Here is a 20,687-nt window from a genome sequence, read left to right as displayed (position 1 = left end):
ATTACAGCACTTGATAAGTTCTTATTTGTGCGGAGGACAAAAAAATAAAAAATCACAATCACACTTAAATGCAACCCTGATTCCATTCACCCCAGAGGCTTAACATAAACAGGAACCCCCAACTCCCAAACACCACAGTAACCCCCCACCCCCCACCCCCCACCCCCCACCATCACCACATGCACACACGTCCCACAACACACAAACTCCCCACCACAGTCACACAACCCTCCACAGAAACAAGCTCCACCCTCACCACATACACACCCACACAGCCAACTACAGGAACCCCCAACAGATACACACACAACTACATACATACATACATACATACACACACACATACATACAGGACCCTCTAATAGATACACACACTACATACATACACACACAACTACATACATACAGGACCACCCAACTGATACACACACAACTACATACAAGTACACACACACACACACACACACACACACACACACACACACACACACACACACACACACACACACACACACACACACACACACACACACACACACACACACACACACACACACACACACACACACACAGGACCCCCTAACAGATGTACACACAACTGCATACATACATACATACAGGACCCTGTAAAAGATAAACACACAACTGCATAAATACATACATACAGGACCCCCTAACAGATACACACACAACCCAATGTGTGTTTCAGGGCAATATGCTCCACTACCAGCGTGCAAACATTCCAGCAAAACCATAAGTGTACACATATCAGCGCAGAAAGATACGTGTCCTAGGATTTCTGATGTGCAAAATAAAGCTTTCAGTAAGTAAAATACATCACTTTATCTATGTACAGAGTAATCTTCTAAATATAATGCGCACATTAGGAGCTGCACTTTTAAGTACTTACTGCCTAAGGTGCATGACTACAAATAAAAAAAGTAGAATAAATAAACAAAACCTTCAAAAAAAAATCAAATGTGTACATTTTACCTACTTCTTGGATTGTGTTTGCGTGTGCATGCTAGTGTGGTTTAAATATAGTATGCCAAAATAAAAAGAACAAGTAAATGTTAAATTAAAAGAATGAATAAATACAGACATGGTTTCAAAATGGCAAGAGGGAAACAAAAGCAAAAACAAAATAAATTCTCGATTCAATGCGAGAAAGTGATTGAACATAAATAATAAAAAAAGGTGATTGAAACGGAATAATGGGGGGAGCAGGCATTCTTTATTGGAAACGGGACAAAAATACAAAAAATATAATAATAATAATAATAATAATAAAAACAATAAGAGACAGGACGAGGGGAGGGGGAGGGGATGAGAGATGGGGGCGTTAACTGAAGTTAGGAATTTAAAGAGCTCTTACACTCCGCCTTTATGGCGCCACAGTTAATGGGCACAAAGGGTCGGCGGGCCGCCTGGCGCAGCCTGATGAGGTCACGGCACATGTGACGGGCCAGCTTGGTCAGGCGGGTGGCCTGCAGGAGGAAGGCCTGCTTCGTCTTCATGGAGGACTTGGGGCTGCCGCTGTTCCGCACCGGGACCATGTGAGAGGACTGGCGGTTGCCGTGACCGCGTGGTCGAGGCTCCTGGGAAGGGGGGGAGGGGCGGTGGGTAGAGATCAGACCTGGGTCAAATACAACATTGTTTTTTGATTCACACTTTTCCTACACTCTACTGAGCTTATCTGGTGTATTGGAACCTATGAAATGCTCTCAAAAAGTGCAAATCCTGGCACCAGGCAAGCTCAATCAAGCACAGAAAAGCATTTGAATTCAAAACAAATACGTATTTGGTACCAGGTCTGGAAGATATGTCATGAGAAGGAGCAGGACAGTATACACAAAAGAGATGAGGGTGTTTGTCACAGTGGGGTGGGCGGTTATTACAATTATGATTATGAGTATTATTATGACTTGGAAAATATTCAGGTCTTTGGAAAATGAACTGAAAGTCCTAAAGTCCTGTTGTCATGCCAACGGGGAAATTTCCGATGTGATGAGAAGGCGGTGGGGATGCTGTGTGGAGTCGTGTTAGGGACGGTGCCGCACGCTGTTAGCAAGCTCTCACGGTCAGTGGGATACCTCTGGACAGCTTCCCCCACTCTCCACCGCTCAGCACTAATCTGACAAGGCTAACGGCGCTTTCGGCTGCGCGGGGGCCAGCCTCCTACACCCAAACGCCACACGCCAAAGCTCCAGTGCCCTTTGGGGACCCCAGCAACGGTTATAACTATATTTTTGCCCTCAACAGCAGCCCGGGGGCAGATGGTCATGTCGAAAGGGCAATCTTGCGTTGTAATCAGGCGCCAGCGTGTTTGCTAATGAATCGGGGAATTACGTTTTTTTTAAAAGAGAGCAGCCTCATATACTGAAAAGGCAGTTATGGCTCCCAGCAGATTTGGTGTTGTGGTTAGTGTAATTGTCATGCAGGAGACCAGGGTTCAAGGCTCATTCATTGCTCCCCCCCCTCTTTGTTTCGCTAATTTAAAAAAAGTAATTATTCATTCATTCATTCATTCATTATCCTAACCCGCTTATCCTGAACAGGATCACAGGGGGGCTGGAGCCTATCCCAGCAGACATTGGGCGAAAGGCAGGAATACGCCCTGGACAGGTCGCCAGTCCATCGCAGGGCACACACACCATTCACTCACACACTCATACCCACGGGCAATTTAGACTCTCCAATCAGCCTAACCTGCATGTCTTTGGACTGTGGGAGGAAACCGGAGTAAAAAGAAATTATACAACAACAAATGATATCATTGCGCAAAGGCAATCTTAACTGAAACCGGTCAATTGGAGCAACTCTCAGCTTAGAGGGTAGATGTCTGCCGCCAGGGTGCAGCTGAGGGCAAAAAAAGCGCGTGAGGAGCCACAGCATCGGCGGCCAATGGGAGCCGTGCAAGTCCCGGAGGGGGGCTTACGTTAGGCGAGGGGCTGGGGGTCTTCTCCTCCCCCTCGGCTCGGCTGGGCATCTTCAGACCCCCGTACTTCTTCCAGTACGTCCAGCAGGACACGCACAGGCGACACTGCATGTTGGGCGGGCCCCAGGAGTACCACTGAGGGGACTGAACGGCTGGAAGGGAGAGGGTGGATAGTCAGGAGACGGCGATTAGTTTTTACATTACAGGCATTTTCAGACGCTCTTATCCAGAGCGACGTTCAACAAAGTGCATAATCATAACCAGGGACAAGTACGCTGAAAGACCCGAGAGGCAAGTACAGTTCCAAGTGGAATGACCATGATAAGATAAGAGCTTGGACCTTGTAGACCAGTGACGTCAGAATGTACAAACCCTAGACCAGGGAAACCCAACCTGTGGGCCAACCAGGTGTGTTTATGTGGGACACATGATAAACATGAACAGACCAGTCAAGACTGCTTATTACACACATTGCATTACTGTGAATCTCGAAGTACAGGCACTCCACACAATGATACAGTCAATTGGGGACAAATGTCAAAACGCAAAGGCTGCTACACATGCGGCTCATTTATTAAGCAAAGAACATCCCAGCATGCATAGGGTCAGGCTAGTTTACCTCTAAATACGGCTAACACGGCAGCAAAAGGAGACTGCCGGATGTTGAAAGAGGGGCTACTGTTGAACTTGACTGACCAAAACAGTCACCTTGTGCATGATTTGTGAGCAACGGCAGTTTTTCACAGGCTATTGTGTTATTATCTCCAAGACATTTTTAGACTTTCCATCAGCTAAGCATGAGCGGACAGTCATGGAAGAGTGCCGCCATTCCTCCCGCAGAACTGCACATGACGATGAGCAGATAGGACACCAATTAATTTACTCTTTTTTTTGTACATTTCAGCATGTGCCGGGTTCAATTTTAGCATGGGGTAGGACACTGAAAATGTATTCAAATAAGCTTTGGGAATCACTATGCTACACTAGCCTCTTTAACAACATTGTCTAAGGTCTGTGTAAAAATAAATAAATAAATACTTTTTTTTTTTTTTTAATCTATCCATCTCTTTTCCCCCGCCATTACAGCTTTCCCAAGCCTCAGCCACTCCCCCCTTGAGAGCAAAGCATTGAGGAGACAATGTGACATTTTCACTTCATCTTACAAAGAGACTGTTCTATTGTACGAAGCGTCAATATGTTCGTTCTGCCACCTTAATTCCTTCAACTTGGAGAGCGATTCGTGATTAGCTGTGGTTTGGTCTCTAAACGACAGCCCAGGCAAAGGCACTGTGTTAGCAATCATAGTGGTTAAGGCGAAACTGCTCGATTGATCAGTCAATACAGACTAATGGCTTCATAAATAACGCTAAACTGAGTGACAGAATCACCTTCCTCCTACCCCAGACCTGAAGAATTGCCAAAACTGTGTTTTCTTCACATGAATCAATATTTCATGCAAGTCAATATTTCATATGTTCTGGTAATAGCCTGGCTATAGGTCTGAGCCTATAATATTCACATTCAAACCCATAATTTTCCCTTTCATTTGCTGGAACGGGAACAATTTCCCCCCTTTTTTTAATCCCCGATTTGGAACTCCTAATAGCCTGCCTCTCGAGTATCCACGATGCCGCACTGAGCAGCATAGCCGACGCACAAAATGTGCCCTCCCCCAGCGCATTTTCCTGGGAGCAAGTGTCTACTTAAGGCCCTCCAGAGCACTAAAGAAGGCAACTGAAGAAAAGTTGATCTGACCCCACTGGTCTTGGTGGTGCCTGGTGCGTCATTAAGAGGAACTAATATAGAGGCATCCAAAGGAGACCTGGCCTGTTTAACAGCCCGACTCTTGAAAAACAGCCAAGGCTTCGGCTCAAAGCTGTGATGTAACCGTTCTCCACCCAGCAGTTGACATACAAAAAAGCAACCCAAGGACAGAGTGACGGTGCCTCCGAGGATTCGAGCCGACAGAAGCCGGAAAAGGTCCGGAATTTTCCGCGGTACTCACCGAAGCAGCTCTCGCAGGCCCGCCCGGCGCCCGCTGTCGGATAGCCGCCAGGCCCGGACGCCCCGTTCACAGCCGCCATCTTGCCGTTGCTGACGGCAATCTGGTTGGGGTTGGGCTTGTTACTGCCAATCAGACAAGAGACAGACAGAGAGTACGTAGGAGAGAGAGAGAGAGAGAGAGACAGATCGATGTTACAGCCGAGAGGACAAGGGGGTCGGATGAGGAAAATGCTTTATTATGCGAATATACGACACTTACTATGTCGGGATGTAAACTTGTTTCAACTTGCTCTCTGCCTCTGCGGCCTTCAGTCGTTTCTGACAGTGAAAAATCGGGAGCGTGAGGGACACAATTCCCAATTACTGAAACAACATTACCGCGGTTTTAAAATGCCCAGTATGAATACTGTAACCATGTTAGTGAGGGTTCTCGCCGTCCTGGCCCAACACTGCAGCAGTGTAAATCACCTTTCCGACATTAAACTCCTACTTCACTTTTGCCATTTCAGACCACTACAGAGTTAATGGCAATGAACTACGACTTCATAAATCCAGTCCCCATAGAATGCTTTTTCTAGAATTTGATGAGCTGTAAACAGAGCTATGGGACATGCAGACAGGCAAAAACCCACTAGATTCCTAAATGTAAGAGCAAAAGTTTCTCATAGTGATTGCGAGCCCATTCTGTCGAGTATAAGGACATTGTAGCATAGCATCCATTGTTATAAAAAGCATACTGTAGCGTACGTACCATATGTAAATTCTGTGACAGTGCAGAACAGCATTCTGCGCTACAAGCAAACTCAGCTCACCTGCTGCACGTATCTGTCTGTGGTCTTCCACATGTAGTAGTACTCGATGATGCTGGTCAAGGATTTCCATGGGAGCTGAAGCAGAGGAGAAAATGGGGCAGCCAGGTCAATACAGACCACACATTCCCCACAGCGGTGGGGATTCAGTCATTCAGGGTCAACAGAGTTGAGGTGGAATGCAGGATAAAGTGCGGGACAAAATTAGTTACTTTATACCAACTGTATCTTGGTTTTTTGTTTTCATCTCACAATCTGCACCCTGTTGAGACCCTGGTAATCAGGTGAGGTGAGTTAACTGTGTAATAAACTACTCTAATTGATTGCAGACTAACAACAAAAACCAGCAGTCCCTGTAGCGCTCCAGGACCAGGGTTGGAGACCACTGCTTTTTACGATATTCCTTCCATTGAAGTTCACAACTTTTACCCACCTGAAAGTCACAAGAACATTAGGTTCAGCTTCAAATGTAGTAGGGTCATAACTTTCAGTATTAAAGCATATAGCCAAGCTAACACAACAGTTATAACATTAGTAACAGCTCTGGTTCTGGAGTGGAGTGGAGACCAAAGGCAAAAGGTCCTTCACCACAAAGGCAGGCTAGGCCCTACAGATGCCGGTTCGAGACATGGTGTTGGATGTGTTTCTAAGCATTATTTCCATTGCTTCCTCGCAATGAAACCCCAGGGCCCCCAGGTACAGGGCTTCTGGACTGAATGCTGCCAATCACCAAATCACAGGTGAGAACACCAGGGTAGTACACGCACTTCAGCTGTATTGTACCAGGCAGGCAGCCAGGAAATTATTACCTATTTTTAATTATTCTTTTGAGGGGTGGGGTGTCATAAATGAATTCCCAATCCCTGTAAAAAAAAAATATTAAAAAAATAAATATATATATATATATATATATATATACACAGTACTTTGCAAAAGTCATAGGCACCTGTATAACATTGTGTACAGATAAGATACTTTTCAAAAATAATTCAATGAAAGGTCCTAAATATACATACTGTACATTTTACATTATATTTTAGTAATTTGGCAGAATAGTTAAAAACTGAATCAAATCAATATTTTGTGCGACCACCCATCAGCTTTAAAACTGCATCACTTCTCCGAGTTCTTCTGCAGACTTTGGTTGGCTCCTTGCTTTCGATCTCAGACAGCCTTGATCAAGTTTTTATGTAAAAAGTTGTCAATTGCTTACAGTAATATGTTACTTTTTAAAATTAAATACAAAAATGTCTCTGTAAAATTAAATATTTTGGAAAATGACTATTTGGAAATCTCAAATGTGTTCTTTTATACACAAAGAAAATAAACATATATATAATAAAGTCTAAGGTGACTTCTGCACAGTACTGTATATATATTATTTTTTTAAAACAGGAGCACAGATTATTATATCTCACCCTGAAGGGAAATTATGACCTGTCACACAGCGGAGCATCACAAACATTTGTAAGTGATCTGTGTGCAAAAGACGGACTGGCAAATATTAATGGCAACAGACCGGCAAAGTCTGCGATTGAGCTTAAAATCGATCAGTCTAACTCAATTACCCAAATTTCTCGGGGCAAACAAGCACAGCATGGGCCTTGATAGGATGACTATATGATGTGATGTGTGACTCTTCTGTGTGTGTGTGTGTGTGTGTGTGTGTCTGCGTGTGCGTGTCTGCACATGCGTGTGTGTGCTCAACTTCTTTTGGCCGTATTACAGAAACATCCTATCACTGAAAATATTATCTGTATAGTAACCATGGTAATTTCAGTTTTAAGAAAATAGCCAAAAAAAAAGAAGAAAAAAAGTAATTACTGGTCGACAATTAGTATGCTTGTGAGACCTGTAACCACGCCAGCAGTGTCTCCCTTAAAGTTTAACACTACATGTGCTCCTCTCTGCTAGAGATAGCTAGCTAACAAACATATGTTTAATTGTTTACCTAACCAATCAGCTACTCACAAGATGAAAAAAGCGGTGTCAGGTTGTTAGGTAACAGACAAGAAAATTGACCATCGATTTCAGACTGCATATTTAAGGTTTCCTAGCCTTGATGAGATAGGATGGAATAGATAAGATTCCTAAAGCTAGTTGAGATTTGCTTCTGTAATACGAATTTGTGAAAAATCCTCTTAGACTCATCTTAAAAATCATCTTAAGACTTAACCTTGGACTTAAGGAATTTCTGTAATACGACCCCTGCTCCACAGCAGCAGAGGAACATCTCATCCTTCTTAGATTCTCACTTTTGACTCCCAAGTCTCTCCTGTTTCTGCGATTTCTGTTCTTGTACTCTCTCCCCTCTCCCTCCCTCCGTCTCTCCCTCCCACAGTCTCACACTCCATCCTGCTCTAGCCCTCCCTCTCAAGACTCCATCTGTCCCCCCAACTCCCTCCAACGATGTCATCACGAGATCTGGCCTCGGGGGCAGGGCGGAGACACTCACAAAGTCTTGCCGGATGTCGTTGAAGTCCTTGCCGTACTTCTCCAGAGCCTCCTCGAACAAGTTTGCTTCAGACGAGCTCCACTCCTCCATCTCGTCCCGGCAGAGGACGGGGCCACCCTGGGGCACGAGCACGCTGATGGCGCTGGACAAGTCGTAACCATGCCGATGTAGGGTGTCCATGGCATGGAACTGTGGGATGCGGGATAAGAGGGCAGGTGAGCAGATGGGGGTAAGTGGGCATGTATATGTGTGTGTGTGTGTGTGTGTTTGAAGACACACACACATGAATATAGTCTGTGAGCTCCAACGGACTAAACTCAAACCAACAAATGGCTCACAGCCAAACAGAGGCACCTCAAATCATAATTCATTCATTCATTCATTCATTCATTATCTTAACCCGCTTATCCTGAACAGGGTCGCAGGGGGCTGGAGCCTATCCCAGCATACATTGGGCGAAACTCAAATCATAATGAAAACTTAAAATGGAACTGACGGATGAATGTTCCACCAATAAAGTTTTAATCCCACCACTCTCTCTTTTTCTATTATAGGTTTCCACGGAGTGACAGTCATGATTTATCCACAGTATGGGGGACAATATTCGTTGACTGACATCTTTGCCTCCAGAGAGAGAAATATGTCTGTTAAGGGGTGGAATGTTTGTGAGCATGCTTCAAGTACTGGTTCATCCTATTCAATCCATCATTAGCATGCCTACACAGTCTGTGACATGCAGAGACTGGCTATTAACTGCAATATAGTTAGTTCTCAACAGCAGGTTTTCCTCTGCAGAGCTTACCAATGACAAGGTAAAGGTATACTCATTTCCATTCATCTATGCCAACCTCTTTCCACTGTAGAAAAATCATGCTTGAGAATAGGTGAGGTATTAACTGGGTAACTGGTAACGAGGTGTTGAATGGGTAACTAGATAACTGGGTTTCAGTTATTCCAGGCAGACTAAAAGAAGGAACAATTTCTGTTCAGAGAGACTGATCTCACTACAACCATATTCAAGGTCTAGGCACAGATTTTAATGACGATGCAGTCCAAAAGTGTGTTGAATTCACCCTACTATCAATAAACATAATCTGTCAAGCGAAGGGCAGAGATTCTAGAAAGGCTATTTTTAAATCACTTTGACCAAATTTCTCATTTAATTATGGTCCAAGACATTGAGCCACTGAGATCTTTCTGGAGGATAGCATGTCCTTGCAGTCCAGCCAACTTTATCGATTATTACCAATTCAATGCTTTTCAGCTAATTAAGGGGTGAGGCTCAGGTCACATATCTAAATTCAGTTTGATAAACAACTAGCAACACAATTATATAAATAAATTAAATAAATTAAATCATATTAGGAACAAATAGATGACTGCTAATCAGCAATCCAAATTGGACATGTCGCTGTGGGTCTGATGCAACGGGAGGTTCTCAGTGAATCATTATGCATGAAGAAAAGATTACTACAGCAATTATGGTAGTCAATTTTAGTTTCAATATCAGTGTTCATGAAATCTTATTATTCTATATTTTTAATATAAATATAACACACCTTTCATTGCACTGGTGCCCCTAGAGCAGTTTCAGTATCAGAGCATGTAACCCATACCCATGGACTGCACCTGTGTTTCACTGAACTCCTTTAGTTCACAGTCACCATGTCACTGAGCCGTTACCCTCAGCTGACCCACACAGCTTAAATCAATTTGCCTCTGGCTTATACCTTTTCACACAGTGGTCACAAAGGCTGATGTTTACAGTCTCACAACCACTGTGGCTCCATTTAACCATCTGCCCCTCCTCCTGAGGTACTGCTACACCAGCCCCCTCCCACCGCCACCCCAAGCAGCAGAGCCACCCATCCAACCTCCCTCCCGACCAGCATCTCTGTTCACCACATCCCTGCTCCTTAACCCGGCGCTCCAGCAGAGCCTCGCGGTCCCTCACCAGCGTGATATCTCTGGAGGCCGCCGCCGCGCTCATGTGCAAACTGGGCTGTCTGACGGAGCTGCTGCAATCCAGCGCCCGGGCGAACGTTCCCACCGCACTGCAGAAAGGGAGGGAAAGCAGCTGTCACCGCCACCATCATAGTCATCATTCAAAAAATACATTTGTGCTGCTTTTATGAGAAATTTAAAACCCCGGGAAGCAGTTTTATAGTGTAATTAGTCTATTAATTATTTGTCTAACCCCCTATTCCCGCAGGTGAAAAAGCTTGAAAATCACTTGGGTCAGAAATCCCTTCCCCTCTGCGCCATGCCAAGACAAATTATGTGCCACACTACAGGGCTAAGCGCAGGTAGGCGAGTACGTGGCCCAGATTTGACACTGGGCTGCGGGGCCAGTCCGTACAGACAACACATATTAACGTCATGCAACACGTATGCAAACACATAGGCTTCAAAGCCATCGCAGCTTAAAACGGCATATTCAACAGTAGGTGGAGTAATTTCATCCTCATTCCTGTTCCGTACCCATTGTCTTCACACAGTGGCCGATATCTTCAAAAGGACTTTCAATAAACCGAAACGCATCAACGCCACTTCATTTGTTTTAAGCAGAGATAAGCTGCCTCTGCAATAACTGAGACACCAAGTTAACTGAAGTCACGAATAGGACTTATTGATGAACTTGCCAATTCGTAGAAGCACTTTCAGCACAGCTCAAAATGGGAAAACAAGCTGAAATCCGCTCCAGGTGCTCTAGGTGTGGAGTGGAGTGCAGGGCAGACTGTACCCTAGTGGGACCCGGAAGTCCCGGTGTAACCATGATAAGATCCGTACAGCTGTTCGGCCCTTGAGCAAGGCCCTTATCCCCGCACTGCTCCAGGGAGGATTGTCCCCTAGTCTAATCAAATGCAAGTCGCTTTGGATATAATTTCAGCAAAATAACTGTAAAGTAGTGCAATGCCATGTCACAGAAAAAAGGTCAAATGACATACCGTGCCACAACCAGAAACTGGTCGATCTGTTTGTTGGTAAGCGGGCACTCAGGGTCCCACATCCTCACCTCCAGTTTGGACTGGTCCCGGTCATCTGGTTGACCTGTACGCAAAAATAAACACAGTCCAGTGTGTAAGTATTTGGACAGTGGAACAATTTTTGTTCTTTTGTCTCTGTACTCCAGAAAAGAAACAATGAATATGGGGTTGAAGTGCAGACTGTCACCTTTAATTTCAGGCTATAGATCTATATTGAATGATCCAAGAAAGAATTACATCCCTTTTACACAAAGTCAGGTGTATTCAATCGGTGTATTCAGTGTAGGTCTTAATTATAGGATTTTGATTGCCTTTGGGGTCTGTTATTGCATTTATCAAAATGAGGAGCATAGTTGTGCCCTGTATGTAAATACTAATTACTAACAAGCACACCGATGAAGCCCTGTCTGCAGTGTCTTGCACTTAATGTTGAACATGCTTAATTTTTCATGCTGAGAACGAGAGGCCAGAACTTGTGAAAGTGTAATGGGCATTATGACATGGCATGGTGCCAAATCACAGAAAGGAAGATCAATATCAGCCCCGCAATCAGAGGAAGGGTACAAAGGACTGAGAGGGGGAGTCAGGAAAGTAAGAGAAAGGAAGAAAGAGAGAGAACGAGGAAAAGCAAACAGACCAGTAACCCTGCATCTAGAGTCGGACGATAGACCACAACGATAATATCAAACAAAATTATGATCATTTCTACCCTGTTGTGTACTGCATTTCATTTAATCTTTTTTTCTTTAATTATACCTGATACGGTAGTAAACATCCAAAGTTCAAAGGCTGTGTAAAATGCTTCTGGTGAAACCCCCCCCCCATAACAGCTGTGGGTAAGGCAATCAGCAGCAAGGCTGCACAGCTTCCATGTGATCATGTGATGTTTTTATCAATCACAAAGCTGCTGCAAGGTCTTGAAACTGATTGGCTGTCTTTTCAACAACAAATGGATCACAGCGATGTTTTTCCCAAGAAGAGTTTCCCTCAGCATCCGACATTTGAAAGTTTACTACCACACAATGTATAATTAAAGAAATGTAACCCCCTTGGGAAACAGGATTATAAATTGTGCAGAGTGCAAGGGGTTAATTTTTTGTTGTTGTTTTCTTTCTAAATGTGTTGTTGAACTTTGGTTAACCCGGCTGGCCCTGCCTGTATATCTGTTTTGTGATTGGCTGGACACTTTCAGTCTGTTACTTTGTTGAAATTGATGTCTGGGTTTTTAATTAATGTCTGGATTTTCTGGGGAGTCAGTTTTCTTTTTTCTTTTTTTTTTGGCATGCGAGTGGAAATATTTAGGGGAGGGAGAATCGTGTTCAGATTTTCTACAGAACCAGCAGGCGAGTTTGCAGCTGAGGCAGTTTTTAATGTTTCCAGGAAGAGAAGAATTTGAGACTTTACAGCTAGTGAGTGCACAGCTGAATGCTTTGTTTTGTGTAAAAGTTATTCTTCATTTAACTAACCATTTTGTGTGTTATTGTATGAATATGGGAACTCTTCTATTGTTTTAATATCACCAGGTGAACTTATTGCTGAGGAGTACCTAGCTAACAGCTTATTTCACCATCTACACAGCTGGCTGAGGGGTCCCTAGATTCAAATCATAAATGGAGCACAGTTTGGATGTCACTGCCTTGGTTTGCTATTCGAGGGAGAATTTAATACAAATGTATTCTTTCATGTTGGTTCAGAGCCCCATTGAGACAGGTGGTACAGAAGAAAAAAAAGTAATACACCAGACAGACTTGGGTCGAATATCATTTGGATTCAAAACCTTTTCTGTGTTTGATTGATCTTGACTGCTGCAATTGAGCCAACCAAGAGGACCAGAAGGCGGGGCCTGCATTTTTTGAGAGTATTTCCAAGGTTCAGAGGGAGGTAAACGGAGTTGTTACACTGCACCATACTAAATAGACTGACGAAAGCTATAATATAAACAAACTACGTAGCACTGAAGTATGGGTTCAACATATGTGTTTGAAGGCTTAAACACCCTACATAGTTATATGCTGAATACAATGGGATTTCAATTCGTAAAAAAACCCCATTTGGCCTATTAGTGAGATTTAAAAAAAACGGCTAAAACGTAGTCTCCCAAAATGCTTTCCCTTTGAAAGTTTCTTCAGTTGGACCACCCTTATGCCACCCACAGTGGTATCTGTATTCATTTATCGTTTCCGGACTCCAGACCTGTCTGATTTTTAAAAATCAGATTTAACTGGCATGATTTTAACATATTAACATGATTACACTAATGTGTCCTATTAGTACTCAGTAGCCTATTGATGACAACCTGCAATCAACGTAAACTGCACAATAGAAAGCAAATGGTATGTCTCTTGAGACTGGCCAGCCAAGGATAGATAACATCATCTTTACTGTTGCTTCTGGTACAGAAATCTGACCGTCTGCTTGTAACTACAATACTTTTTAAAAGTAATTAAAAGCTGCATGCCCATCATTTGCTGATGATACGGAGCCTTGTCATTTTGTGGATGATTTAATGCTTGATTTGCTTTTATGAAGTTGTCGCTGTAGCTGTCTATGATGAAATGCGCTAGCATACCATTTATAAGTATACCGAAAAGGCAATTCAGCGGGATATCTGTTTTACCTGATCTTTATAGCGCTTGAAAAAGATTATTGCAGCATCACCCAGCCCTAGGAACATCGTACATATTAAACTGCCAGGATGTAGCTAATAAACATGAAAGGAATTTGAAGCTGCCCCTTGCGCAAGCAGTGAATTTAACTTCCCAGATGACCACCTGCTCCTAGTAGGACTGGTAGCTGCTGTGACCTCTCCCACGCTACTTCCCGCACTGCATGTGAACATGACTGTTTCAAGTGCGGTGAGGGAAAGTACTTTTGAGGGTCGGCGAACAAGACAAACTAGAAGGAGGGGAGAAAAGGCTAAATTAAGAGCGCAGGCGGTGGTGGCAAGGAGGAACGAGGGAGCGGGGCTGGCAAGCATGGAGGGGAAAAAAAAAGAAGTGATGAATCCCTCTTCAACCCAAATATCCCAGAATGCATCTCTATGGCACTGGAGGGAATCACGGCTCATTGATTATTTACAGTTTAATTTAACTTCTAATGGGCGTCTCTCACAGTGGCTTGTCAGTCGGCCCGTGACAGGGACTCCGCGTGACGGCTGCTGAACAAAATGAATGGACGCGAATAAACGCACCATCTCGGAGAGCGGCGCGTAACCGTGGCGACAGAGGGAATTAAATCATTCAGAAGTGGATGCATAAGAATGTGAAGGGAGCAATCAGTAATCCGCCCACCCCCTCCGTCGTTACCGCAGTAACGACCGCCATAATAATCATTGTTAACATCGTCGCCTCACTGCATCAGTTCCTGGGACCAAAAGAGACGTAAAAACATGCATGTTTATGCACACTTATAAATATATTCATATGCGTGTGCACGTCTGTATGCATATTCCATTAAAGTCTCATTATGAACTAGAAAATAAATAGAGGAAACCACATTCAAATGCAGTGACTATATTTTGGGGAACAAACGGGAAAAAAAAGTAATTTCGGGAACAAATAAGCAGGGTGACATGAAAAGAAAAACAGAGGAAAATGCAAAGCACGCTGGCTACGCCATCTATCCATTTTGGAAGCGATTTGTGGGGGATTGAAACCCTGAGCCGCCTGGACCCCAGTAGTCAGGAGTGACAGGAGAACCACTATGTTTGGGAAAGCCAGGCTGTCTACAACTCATCGCTTCACAGACGGCCGCTATACAGCCCAGACAGTGCGGCAGACGCCACGCCACGCCCTCCCACGTCCCATTACTCCCTGCCTCGCCTAATACCTCACACAACACATATGTTTTATTGGATATAGATGGGAGTTCATCTATATATATATTTATTTATCACCAGGTTTACAAATTGCTGAAAAGCAGCTTGCTAACGGATTATTTCCACTGTCTACAGCTACATTAGAGTCATAAAGGAAGTACAGTTTGGTTTGCTATTTGGGCAATAATTGAACTTTATACTAGTTTAAATTTATTCTCTCCTCTGCTGTGTCCCATTGAGACAGGTGTTACAGGGAAAAAAGAAAGGTAATACACTACAAAGACCTGGGTCAAATACATAAATGTTTTGGATTAAAACTATTTTCTGTGTTCAAGCAGGATCTGCGCAAGCTTCCAAAACCAACATCCCATCATTCCCTGCCTCTCCTCACCCGATACCTCAGACAACACGCGTAGCAGCCACAGCCAGCCAAAAGCAAAAAATAGAATGGCTGAATAAAGCAATTAATCAATAAATTAACTTTAATGCAGACTGGATGCTTTGTCCTTCCTTCTGATCTTTCTCCTAATCTTTCTGTCCATTTCCTGCCTTATCATCCTCATTCTGCTAGCTCCAAAATGGCGTCACCTCGCATAATTAATTTCCTGCTATCACACCTGTGGTGTGCTCTGAAAGACTGGCTGAGTGACAGCCCCATTGTGGAACACACAGCAGATAACCTTTGACTGGCTGGGAAGATAAAACAGGCATTGAGTACTGTTGGAAGGTAACAAATGTATGTGCGTGTGCAAATGTGCAGGTGTGATTTGCCAGATCTGTCAAACATCTCGTTGAAAAGCTCAGAGCAGAGGGTTCACTCGGACAAAACATGCAGGCAAACACACGCACACATACATGAAAACAAACATCATCTCCCTCATTTTCACAACTGACAGGTTTACTCAACTGACTCACTCCCTCTCACAAATGTACTCTCTCTCCACTGACTCACTCCCTCTCATAAATGTACTCACTCTCCACTGACTCACTCCCTCTAGTAAATATACTCACACACTCTCCAGCGACTCGCACACTAGATGTCTGTTTATTTCAAGCCTTAAAAAAAAATCAGCCTCTGTCATTCGTGAAGCCGAAAGGGTTCTGATTTGTTAAAAATTAATTAAGGGGTGTGGCCAGAGACACACATGTGTGACACACATAGCGAGCACAGACTGCAGTGGAGAAAAGGGAACAGACGGCAACTAAAACTGAGCTTTCGCCGTTTGACCTTGATAACAAGAAGAAGCTCAAGGGCCAACACACTGTAGCTTCTGTCGACCTGTTCTTTTCGGTTGGCAAGGCGATGTAATTGCATTGTGCAAGATTGTGGAAGGCAAGTGTCCTCGACTAATTTCTGGCGATTCCCGACACGGTACGTCGGGTCTACGGCAAACATCTCGCGCACTCATAGTACAAAGAATTTCCGTCTTTTATCAAATGCAGACAGGGAGGATTTCTGAGAAAAGATATTAGCTGCAGTACATTGTGGCTGTTCAATTAAAGCCGGTCTGCTGGAATTATTAATGGTCATAAATCAAAGGTGTTTAATGAGACGCATGAATATTTCAGGGGCAGAGTCGAGACCCCTGCCGCGAGCCTGCCCCGTGAGCTTGCCATGCCTCACTGCCTCAGCGCCTCAATCGCCAAAACATCACGGGGAACCAGTGACCAGCCTCCTCCCACACTGACCCCACCCACGTCAGGCTCCACCTGTACCAGCTCCACCTACAATAAGATTCCACCCATCCCATATGAAGCCCCACCTGCACCAGGCCCCACCCACATTAATGCTGCACCTACCACGAGGCACCACCCACATTCTTGACGCACCCATATCAGGCTCCACCCACACTAAGGCTCTGCCCACAGCCTCCACTCAGAAACCAGACTCGTACCCAGAGGTCCCAACTTGTTCTTGTTGACCCAAGAAAGCAGTTGATATAGGTAGCCGTGCAATCAACTGCTGAATCAAACTAGTAAGGGACTTGAAAACAAGAAACAGCAGATGTTACAAATGACAGCTTAAGACTTATTTTAAAAAGTATACCGTGGTCTGTTCTACAGGTGAGCCAGCAATAGGGTACAAAGTTTGGCAGCTACTGAGACAGGGTGATAAATATTGGGATCAATAAAGAGACAGTGAGACAGGGTGGTTTAGGGTGCCTGCTTCTGGTCATGTTGGAACTTGTAACCCCACAAGCACAAATGTGTGACCTGCTCGATCAATCACATTGGCCCGACAACACATTTTGAGTTTCACAAACCACTAAAAAGACGACAATGTAAACGTTCTAATGATAGCAAAATTATCCATCTACTCCAAATACAAAGTGAGTTATGTCCCAAAACAAGTTTTTGAGAAAAACAACTTCAAACTTTCGTCACGTTTTAGATATTTAGGATATACCTTTTCGAGATGGCGATCTATTATTTTGGTCAACTTAGATTTAAAAGTTTCAAAACTATACTTCTACAGTGAATGTGATATTATGACATACAGATCATAAAAGACATCTGAAACCGCGAAAGCTGACTGTGTTACTGGGTACAATACGCTAGCTCCCACACAATGTGAAACTCCAGTGCTGCCATCAAGTTTAAAAGCTTAAAAACTATATTTTTATGCTTCATTTCACATTAAGACATAGAGATTATAAAAGCCAAGATACAGTTCTACTAAAATAAAATGAGGCCTCAAACAGCCAAAATTGAACATTTCTGACATAAACATCAATTTGTATTAAAACTGGCCACATTGACTTCTGACTGATGATAACCGGAACACATATGTGATTAGAATATTCTTAACTGAACATTTTACCGTTGATGTGACAATAAATACTGGTAACTGAAAGCACTGGAGTTCAAGAACATATTTGTAAAAACATTCCAAACTACCTACACTTCAAGGGGTTAAGCCTCCCGGCTCTTGCACACTGGGACCGGAGCCCGGCCGCCTTGTTTAAGACCGAGCCCTGCTGATGAAAGGAGCTGCGCCTGGAGACCTCTCCCTTCGGCCCGTTCAGAGACGGCCCGCCTTCCGCCTTCGGCAGACAGAGCAGAGCGCTACTGCGAGGGCCACGTGCCAAAGACTGAGGCGAGCGTTCCTCGCGTAAAGAGGAGTAATAAACGCTAAAGCCTTTACCTCAAGCGTCTGAGAAGGCTACCTACTGCACCCAGGGGAAGCACCTGGCAGGAAGTATTTATGAACCTGCTTTCAAAACCCCATTTAGGGAGCGCGCGGCAGGTACGTCCAAACCCTTTTCCCGGGTTTCATTACGCGGCATTAATATTGCCCGGAAAAATAACCGCAGAGAGACGCACGCCTGCACGTAACCAGGAATTTCACAAACGCAAACGCACAGGCAGAAAGGCACACAGACAGGTGTGTGGGCATGGCATGCACAACAATATACACTAGGGATCAGTAACTCGCGTTCTAGAGGGCCGAGAACTGCTGGAATTCAACCCTCACCTTAGCGGGGAGTAAGGTGTGAAAACAATCAGTAGCGCCAATTACCCGGGAGAAAAAAATACCAGGGCTGGAGTTGGATTCGAGGGCCGGAGATGATAACCTCGGGTTTTTGCGGCGATACCAAAATCGGTGGGGCAGCAGTCCGTAGCTCAGAGGGGGAAAAAGGGGGCTTTACTCAAAAGTGTGCCACTGTAATGGGGACGTTATGGGGGGCAGAGTCGACGAGTCGCATTCCCGCCAACACTAATCACCGGGGGAAACGGGAGAAGCTCACTCAGGCGGACGTCACCGTCCTGCTATTGATGCAATACTCCGAGGACAAATAAATATCTCCTCACAATGGATAAATCTGGATTACACCACACTGAATTATTCATAGGGAGGGAGGGCGGGAGAGACAGAGAGTGATAGAGGGAGAGAGAGCTAGAGAGAGCGAGTGATAGAGAGTGAGGGAGAGGGAGCGAGAGAGAGAGAAAGCGCAAGCGCGCTTTCACACCTGCAAGGCAAGGAAAACATACAGCTCGGAAAGAACAAATCAGAAAGAACAAGAACAAGAAAAAAAAAACGAATTGGGCTGCACATCATCGCTCACACTGGACTGCTTTCCGGAGAGGAGAGATCAGAAGGGGAGGAGAGGGGAAAGAACAAAGTAGAGAGAAAGCTAAGGGAAGAAGAGAGGGCTTCTCGGGTTCAATTTCACGGCGTGGGCACTCTAACCCCCAGTGTGTGTCCGCCAGCGCAGCGATGAGGCTTCAATGCCCATAAATCACAACTTTTACGGTTTCAGAGAAAAGTCTGCAGCGGATCGCAACACCCTGATTGCACAAAATGAACAACGGAAGCTTTTTGCACACTGTTGGCTCTGTGGTTGAACCCCATTCAAAAACACCCAATTAACGCCCCTATTCATCCCATTTGCAATGTCCAATTATACAGGCTTTATAGCCACTTCATCCTCCGTCAGGATAGCATTTAAAGACTATGTTTTTTTTTTTGTTTTTTTTCCCCAAAATTCTAAGTCAGTGTTCTACAATAAGATTGCTTTTAATTACCAGTAGTGATTATTACATCAGCATTAGTAAAATGCTCAGTTAAGAACATGCTAATAACATATTTGTGATCTTATATTATGGATAATCACATTTTCCTTGCTATGTGGATTATAAAGAAGTTATAGGTGCTATAAAAACACAGTGAAATTATCACAACGCACAGTCCCCAAAGAAATCCACAAGCTGTATTAAGAAGCTGTGCATTTAAATAAGCCATTTGGACTGCCGTAAACATATGACGTCGCAACCATACACTCATTTGCATATGTCCGCCTTCAGCACAGCGCACCTTGTAGCCGTATCACATCAAAACCCATAAATAAATAAAAGAATGAATAAATAAACAAATACTTGAATTGTGTGGCCCAGGTGGCCCTGGTTCTGGGGGTCCGTGAACCCCTGGGGTCCTTGAAGCCACTGTTGGAGGGTGCGGCCAGATTCAATATGCAATTACTACAAATAGATTTGGGAAAACATTTCAAAATATGAAAACCTTTTTTAAACACGACCCTTTTAAACTTATAATGGGGGGTCCCCCCAGATGCCTTTGAGCCTGGGTGGGGGGTCCCTGGATCCGGAAAGGTCGAAAACCCCCTGCCCGTTTCTGGCTGATGCGGGCGGGATTCTCTACCAGACGAGCGAGGCTCACAAGGGAGTTCTTTTTTAACCTATTGCGCTCGCTATTTTAGGAAGGGGGGGGGGGGGGGGGGGGGGGGGGAGTCTGCCGTTTGCCCCGCTGCTACTCTGTACAGTGTTGTTGAGTCTTCTGTAAAAAGCGCTACACAAACAAAACTGAACTGAACGGAATCCCGACACCAGAGATGTGGCAATTCAGCAGGACGGACCTCAGGGAGGTCAGAAGAGAGAGGTATCGTTCTGGCTGAGCTGGGGATGGGGGAGGGTTCATTTTGGGGGTAGCGGGGGTGGGTGCGGCACACTCACCCTCCGGCAGCATGTCCGGGACATCGGCCTGGAAACGCGGCCCCACCCGTATCTCGCCCTTGTCTGCCAGGAGGGTCTTCTGTGTGGGGTCGTACACCAGCGAGTAGAAGAAAGAGTCCTAACAAACAGAGGGGGGGAGGGATTCATAATCCATAGCTTGATATGTTAATGAAAAATGAAGTCCTGGAAAACTAATGTTCCCCAAAAC

At 44.5% G+C, this 20,687-nt stretch overlaps 1 protein-coding gene across 2 annotated transcripts in view; it reads right to left on the bottom strand.

The window, feature by feature from the left end:
- The window catches only part of LOC133121465 (metastasis-associated protein MTA3-like), a 57,035-nt gene that overhangs the window by 15,986 nt on the left and 20,362 nt on the right, over positions 1-20,687 (bottom strand). For both annotated transcript variants that reach the window (XM_061230634.1, XM_061230635.1), the window contains 9 exons: positions 20,480-20,597; positions 11,155-11,257; positions 10,161-10,260; positions 8,207-8,395; positions 5,755-5,829; positions 5,202-5,260; positions 4,944-5,065; positions 2,939-3,090; positions 1,376-1,598 (listed from right to left, as the gene is read on the bottom strand). In XM_061230634.1, coding sequence (XP_061086618.1) covers positions 1,376-1,598; positions 2,939-3,090; positions 4,944-5,065; positions 5,202-5,260; positions 5,755-5,829; positions 8,207-8,395; positions 10,161-10,260; positions 11,155-11,257; positions 20,480-20,597 — 1,141 coding nt within the window. The remainder of the gene's footprint in view (positions 1-1,375; positions 1,599-2,938; positions 3,091-4,943; positions 5,066-5,201; positions 5,261-5,754; positions 5,830-8,206; positions 8,396-10,160; positions 10,261-11,154; positions 11,258-20,479; positions 20,598-20,687) is intronic.

This window comes from Conger conger, chromosome 2, assembly GCF_963514075.1.
Source record: "Conger conger chromosome 2, fConCon1.1, whole genome shotgun sequence".
NCBI classification, from domain to species: Eukaryota; Metazoa; Chordata; class Actinopteri; order Anguilliformes; family Congridae; genus Conger; species Conger conger.
The sequence above is the reverse complement of the archived record's forward strand: the minus strand, read 5'-3'. Positions and strand labels throughout refer to the sequence as shown.